General features: G+C 32.7%; 1 protein-coding gene across 1 annotated transcript; it reads left to right on the top strand.

The window, feature by feature from the left end:
• Positions 1 to 4,413: 4,413 nt before the first annotated feature.
• Positions 4,414 to 6,672, top strand: LOC115987893 (aquaporin TIP1-3-like). The gene is made up of 3 exons (XM_031111507.1): positions 4,414 to 4,704; positions 4,961 to 5,211; positions 6,108 to 6,672. Exons 1-3 carry the CDS (start codon positions 4,572 to 4,574, stop codon positions 6,480 to 6,482), a joined length of 759 nt encoding a protein of 252 aa, XP_030967367.1. The 5' UTR covers positions 4,414 to 4,571; the 3' UTR covers positions 6,483 to 6,672.
• Positions 6,673 to 7,690: the final 1,018 nt, after the last annotated feature.

Raw genomic sequence — 7,690 nt, 5'->3', positions numbered from 1 at the left:
ACTTTGATGTTATCCACTCTGCAATATAATTAACGAAACCACGAAAGAAGGTGGCATTTTAAGGGTATTATTATTATATCATGGCTTAGTGTCACTCACACAGTCACACCGTGGATAACAGCAGCATAATAATTGTTTAATGTGATACAAGATATCTTATAACTCGTAATCATTTCTTCTTTTTTATTTATTTTTAAATCTTAATAATTTATTAGTAATATTTGCAATATGGTTCCGAAATCCCTTAAATATTTTTATTTTTATTCTTTTTTTTTGGGGGGGGGGGGGGGATATGGATTTGATGCTGACATCCTTGATTTGATGCACAATTTTAGTTATTTACTAAAAATCACCGTAATAACCATACAAAATATTAAGTTATTCAAATTCACTAAATTGTTTTTTATAATATATTTGTTTGATGATTTTTTAAAAAAAAATATATATATATTTAATAATTACAATAATAAGGAAGAGGGCCTCATAAAATAGAGGAAGTAATGCCACTAAGTTACATAAAAGCACCCACAGCAGATGTGCCAAATGCCAAATTTTTGGCACATTTGGCACACCAAACACAAAAACAGAGTTTTATCAGATGTTCCAAATGCCAAAAATTATGCCACATATGAACAGTATCGTTGCAAATTTGCTTTTATTCTCTCTTCTCTCTCCTCTCTCTTCACTTTATTCTTTTCTCTTCTCTCTTTCTCTTTCTCTTCGCCTCTCCGTCTCTGTCTGTCTCCTCTTTCTCTTTCTTTTTGACTCTCCCTCTTTCTTTGATTGTTGATCTTTCTTTGTGGGCCGAGTTGATTTCGTGGGTGGTGGTGGATCGTCCTTGTTTCTTGATTTCATGGGTCTAGGTTGATTTCATGGTTCGGTTGTTCGACAAGTGTGAGTCTGGGTTGATTTTGTGGGTTTGGGTGATGGTGATTCGGCAAGTGTGATATGATTTTGGTGGGTTTTGTGGTTTGATTTCAGTGGGGTGATTTGATTTTGTGATTTGATGGGTTCGTGGGTCTCTGACCGGCATGGGTCATTGGCTAGGAAATCTGTTGGTCATTGGCGTAGGCATCATGGTGGTTGTTTGCTAGATTTCGTGTGTTTGGGTTGTGTGAAATGTGATTTGTGGCTTGGTCGGTGGTTGATCTGTGGGGGTGGCCGGTGGTTATGGCTATGTAGTGTTTGTTTGAGTTTTTTTTTTTTTTTTTTTTTTTTTTTCAGTAGCAATGGCTGATATTGGTGGTGGTGGTTGATCTGTGGGGGTGGCCGGTGGTTGTGGCTGTGTAGTGTTTGTTTGAGTTTTTTTTTGGTAGCAACGGCTGATATTGGTGGTGGTGGTTGATCTGTGGGGGTGGCCGATGGTTGTGGGCTGTGGCGGTTGATCTGCGGGTGTGGGTTGTTGTTGTTGATGGTGATGATAGGGAGGAGGTAATATATTATTTTAATGTGTAGTGAATATTATTTTAATGTATAGAATTGAATAATAAAACATCTGATAAATGAGATGTTGTAAAATGATGTGGTAAAATAATAAAGTAGGTCTTTGGTATGGCAAAATGCCATAAATTTTAACACAGCTGCTGTGGATGCTCTAACTCGTGGCTTTGTTTGATAATTAAGCTTTAACAATGTAATTTGCTAGAACCTATCATTAAAGAGTATATTAGAGAGAGTAGTAGCTAGATTAGAATAACAATGATATTTTTAATTTGTTTAAATTAGCTATTAAATACTTACATATTTTACTCAAAATTTTAATAGCTATCAAGTTTTCATAGAATCTATGAGTTCTAATTAGTTTAACTCTTAATTTCTATTCTTTAAAATAAAAAAAAATAAAAAAAATAAACTTTTAATCTCTCTTATAATTGAATAAAGGATTTGATTAAGTCCGAATCTTGCCTATACAAAAACATTAATTAGTTTTTGGCCAAATGATAAAAAATAATTATCATAGAGAAGATCCCATATATTCAAATTTTATATTATATATATAGACACTAAATGGATTGAATATAGGAAATTTTAAGCTCATTCGGTTGAGCTAACATTCAATATATTCTTTCAATAGAGAAACCTATTCAATTGAACGGTGGGACGCAATTATTATCACTCTATGATCCATTCAGTGACAAAAGTTGAATTTGAATTAATTCAAATCTATGATGTAATTCTATTTTTAAATCCCAACAAAGAAATGTCGTGTGGATTTATCTCTGTGTTGGAACTTTTGTAAATTGTAAGCACTTCAATTCAAAATGAAACAAAAATATCTAAATAGTCATCCAAGTATGTCTTAAATTTCAACTACCACGAGTTCTCGGACATGATATACGTACGTTGCAGGCGGAATTATATCCTTAATTTGTTCTAGTACATGATAATATGATATAATGATCAGATGATTTGGCACTTTAAAGTTACAGACTCTAACATGACGTAAAAGAGTTTGAATTCTTTTTTTCTTTTTGGGAGGGAGTGGCTAGATAAGGATGAGACAATTTATCAAAACATGTATATCAAAGAGTACTGATAATAATTTTATCAAAGAAAAGACTGATAATAATGCTTTTCTCAACCAAAAAATAATGATAATAATGCAAGCGAGCTTGAAGCCATTTCATCTTAGAAAAATGTTACAAGGAGTAATTATTGAGTATAGTAAAGTGGTACTCTTTCATCAGTAGTAGATCTCTTTATATGATATGAAATAGTACCATATAGCAGTATTTTAAGACTACATAATATTTTTCTTCAAAAGAGATTCATTTCAAAGTTTCAAACCAAGTTATTCTTTAATCCTAAATGCAAAAATACTCCCTAGGATTTGGGCTAGTTGCAAAAACATTTCTAAAGATTTAAAATTTTAAATTATTCCATATAACTCCTTAAGGTTTTTATATCCGTCAAATTTGATCTTTGAGATTAACTTTTGTTTACTCTTATTGACAGAAAAATCATGTGACAATCACATGACCAATAACCTAAATGAATTGGTGAGTCTTCTTAATATAATCATTGATTTTTCCATTCATAAGTGCTAACAGAATTTTTTTTTTTTTTTTTTTTTGAGTAAAAAGTGCTAACAAAAGTTAGTCCAAAGATTCCACTTGGCATATATAAAAACTTCAAAAGAATAATAAAGAAGAATCGAAACCAGAAGAAGCTTTTGACACTTTCGCCTATTTTTTAATTATGAGCTCAAGCTCCTTAACAGCTAGCTTAATTATAATTTATACCAATAATTCCTCTCTTTTTTTGGAATGGGATTATCTTGCACCAATAGTTGATCGGATTATGAGATTATCATTGCGGCACATTTTGCATACTAAAAAAAACCCTTCCCATTTAGATCACCATGTTTTTTAAAAAAAGGATAATGAATGATTTTATTTTTCTTTTAAATTATATATATATGACTATATAAGTTTTTTTTTTTTTTTTTTAATGTACAATTGTACTTCTTTTTTAAAAAAATTCAACAAATATGCACATAAATTTTCAGTGTAAAAAGTTAATTCAAATGCACAAAATCTTTAGCTTGAACTTCCATGAACCTTTTAAGTAGCTTAAATTTAGTTCCTAATATCATAGCCAAACATTTATTATCAGTATTTCTAAAAAAACAAAAACATTGCAGGTAACTACAATCACATGAACCAGAACCACTATGAATTTATGACCTACCTACCTCAGCTCCACAAGTTTTCAAACGAATGAATTTTAATTTTTAATTACTACTTGGACGGTTTGGACCCACAGACTTTATATATAAGTTGTAACACCAACATTAATTACATAGGACCTTGGAGCCATGATATCATCCTTGGCTCATCATCTCCCCTAAACAAAATATAAATTTGATTGGTAGGTTTCAATTAAATAAACTAGTAAATTTTGTTTTTTATTAAATAAAATATTCAGGTTCGAATACACTAAAAACTAATTTATATATTAAATTTAATAATAAAACAATCATAATATAGCGACATGATAAATTAAAATTCAATTGTATTTTTAAATATATATATATATATATATATAAAAAGTTGATTTAGGTAACTAAAATTTTTTTTAAGGACGATTATAATTTATAAGCGCATGATAGTGTAGCTAGCCAGCATAACCAACTACGTCCACATCACGGCCGCATAAACAAACCAATGGTCGGTCAAGCAAAACTGCAAAATAAAAACACAACAATCATTGATGGACCCACCATCTCATAGCCAATTGGTCGGTGATTAGAATTTCTTTCACCATGTGATCACCCTCCAACAAGTCACATCAGCCGTCCACGTGGCATGATAGGAACAAAATGGAGGCCCCGTCCTAGTTCCTTTTTTTTTTTCCCCTCGTTGAAAACAAGCTGTTACCGGATAGAAACTGGCTATTCCGGTTTCAGTAAGGCCGTTGATATTCTTTGGAGACCCTGTATATAAACTGCCCACTATATCAGCTAAAAAGAGCAAGAAGCAAGAAAAGACACAAAAAAAGTCTAGCTAGTACAATTTGGCTTTTGTAATAAGCTCTAGAGCTCTCGAAAGCTAAATTGAATTACTAGAAAAATGCCGATTTCTCAAATTGCTATTGGTAGCCCTGCCGAGTTTGGCCAAGCTGATTCTCTAAAAGCAGCTCTTGCTGAGTTCATCTCAGTTCTCATTTTTGTTTTTGCCGGTGAAGGCTCTGGCATGGCTTTCAGTAAGACACTAAACCTTTTCTTTCATTTTATTTATGTCACAATCTTTAGAAGTAACGCGCGCAATTGACTAGGACTATGTTACTCGAGGATTAAGATCGAGTCCATTTCATAATTAAGATCTCTTTCTTTATATTATGTCACGTTTATTTATAGCGTGACCGTAAATACACTTTTAGAATTATAATATATTTCTCATTTTCTTTCTTGCTCATCCAATAAAATGAGAAACTAATTGGTGAATGGTTTTTTTTGCAGACAAGCTCACTGATGATGGGTCAACAACACCGGCTGGACTTGTAGCTGCAGCCCTAGCTCATGCCTTTGCACTGTTCGTGGCAGTTGCAATTGGTGCAAACATTTCCGGTGGTCATGTGAACCCTGCTGTTACATTTGGTGCCTTCCTTGGCGGCCACATCTCACTCATCAGGGGTATTTTGTACTGGATCGCCCAGCTCCTTGGCTCCGTCGTTGCTTGCTTGCTCCTTAAGTTTTCAACCGGTGGATTGGTAAGACCATTCACGGATCTAAGTTTAAACCAACATATATAAGAAAAAATAAATAAACTATATATGACAACTAATAACAAAAAACTTTCACTCAATACATTTTAGAAAATATTCATATATATATATATATATATATATGAAACTCGATGTAATTTTAAAGTACCATATTATACAAAATTACAAGCAAAACTTTTTTTTTTCCCTTGGTTGTAGACTTTTACATAATTTTGACCCTGGTGAAGTGCAAGACTGATGGTCATGTATATGTTAGTGCATATTGTACATATACATTAATTAGCATCTTTCTCATTGCATTGGTTCCACAGACTACATATATCAAATGCACTAACATTGGGATCTACATGCAGTAAGAGAAATACCGTAATATATTACAAAATGCATCACATATCTTCTCACTTGGAAACAAATGCATTTGGACCGTGTGAATTTCTATACTTTTTGAACTGCATCAATCATCATCTATCTAAATTATTCTTTATTTAGAATTTAGATCTACGTGAAACTTCCATAAGCCTTATGTAAAGTTCATACATGCATAAATAATTGAGATTCACAGTTTATGCATAAAGGAACATCTGGGATATTTCTTTTCTGATTTTTGAAAAGTTATAGGACTCAGAAGCTATAGGACTTTAGGTAATCTCAGCTTGTCTAGCAGTCTAGGTGTTAAGTGTTTGTAGCCCAATTAAGGGCCTTTTTTTTTTTTTTTTTTTTTTTTTTTTTCCTTTATGCTGTTTGTTTTAGTAATCTCTTCAATCATCAATGATTCGATATAAATTTACACACACACACACACACACATATATATATATATATATATATATATTTGTATTGATTGTTAATTTTATCTTCTTAATTTACATGTATGTATGTAGACAACATCCGCATTCTCTCTATCGTCTGATGTGACCGTATGGAATGCCGTAGTGTTTGAGATCGTGATGACCTTTGGATTGGTGTACACCGTGTATGCCACAGCCGTGGACCCAAAGAAAGGAAACATTGGAATTATTGCACCCATTGCAATTGGTTTTATTGTGGGTGCCAACATCTTAGTTGGTGGTGCCTTTGATGGTGCATCCATGAACCCAGCAGTCTCCTTTGGCCCTGCTGTGGTCAGTTGGTCATGGGACAACCACTGGGTCTACTGGGTTGGTCCACTCATTGGCTCCGCCATCGCCGCCCTCATTTACGAGTTCATCTTCATCAGCCCAAATACCCATGAACCTCTCCCATCTACAGATTTCTGAAAAACAAGATCTCTTTCTCTCTCACTCTTTTGTTGAAGTTATGGGAATGGATTGAAAGTTTGGTGGTTTTCTTTTGGTTTCAGTATTGGTGTTGTTTGTATCTTCCTGTTGCCAATTGTTGATTCCTGTGAACTATGTCTTGTATTGCAGCAATCGTTTTGAAAAGTTATGTTCATTTGTGCTTAGAATCTTTCCCATTCTTTTCTTTCTCTTTTTTTGCCCTAAAATTTTAAAATTGTTTTAGATGTAAATGGGTACCAACCTTGAGTATAGATAAATTAAAAAAATAATAATAATAAAAATAAAAGACGTGGCATTGGGACATTTGCTTTATATGAGCAAATCAAACTTGGTCCTATATTTATTCGGAGTAGAATATGAACCTAAAAACAAATATTAAAAAGAGAGTCGGCTAGTTTGTAAAATATTATTGCTACAATTGAGAAAGCATCCGTGAGTTGAATAGCTTCTACACTAGAATGGGTGGTGGGTTTCATGGCCTGGATCACTAATAGAAAACACCATATGTTAGTAGCATATTCCTAAATCCTATGGTACAATTCTGCCCCCACAAAAGATATAAATAAGAACAAGTTTTATAATATCCTATATGTAAATATTTTGGCTGGCACTAACTACCCCACAACAGTCCAGCCTATTGGTTAGGCTTCTTCTAGCCACGAGCAACCTAGACTCAATGCCAGTTGTCCTGTATCAAGTTCAACGATACTACAAAAGAAACATGCTGAGGGAATCTGAGACTGAGACACTTCCCCTTCATTTCAAGTGGAATGAAGATAATCAACTCCACAATTCAGTTTTTATTTTTTCATATCTAACTATATATGCTATTATATTATTTAAAATTTTAAATGATGTGACAATGATTACGCTTTTAGAATTGTAATATTTAATATGAACCATGAAAGCAATGGTGGCACCACGTTCAACCCAGGGTGTTTCTAAGAATACCCTGACCTAAAAAAAAATTTATATGTAATAATTTAAATTTTTTTATTTGCTTAACCTTTAAAAAAAATTAGAAACACTCTCGAGCAAAATTAGGAACACCCACAAATAAATAATAAATAATTAATTATTTGTTCTACTTTCAAGCAAAAAAAAAAAAAGCCCAAAAAATATTTTTGAACTAAAATCTTAAAAAAAATAATAATAAATTGTAACAAAGCAAGCCCACAAAAAAGACC

The sequence above is a fragment of the Quercus lobata genome, chromosome 1 (genome assembly GCF_001633185.2).
Source record: "Quercus lobata isolate SW786 chromosome 1, ValleyOak3.0 Primary Assembly, whole genome shotgun sequence".
Lineage (NCBI taxonomy): Eukaryota > Viridiplantae > Streptophyta > Magnoliopsida > Fagales > Fagaceae > Quercus > Quercus lobata.
The sequence above is the reverse complement of the archived record's forward strand: the minus strand, read 5'-3'. Positions and strand labels throughout refer to the sequence as shown.

What these genes read in the sequence shown, in the direction of transcription:
- LOC115987893 (XM_031111507.1), top strand. Translation starts at nt 4,572, where the DNA reads ATGCCGATTTCTCAAATTGCTATTGGTAGCCCTGCCGAGTTTGGCCAA. An exon ending in AGGCTCTGGCATGGCTTTCA is followed by an intron (nt 4,705 to 4,960) that starts GTAAGACACTAA and finishes TTTTTTTTGCAG; the next exon opens with ACAAGCTCACTGATGATGGG. An exon ending in AGTTTTCAACCGGTGGATTG is followed by an intron (nt 5,212 to 6,107) that starts GTAAGACCATTC and finishes GTATGTATGTAG; the next exon opens with ACAACATCCGCATTCTCTCT.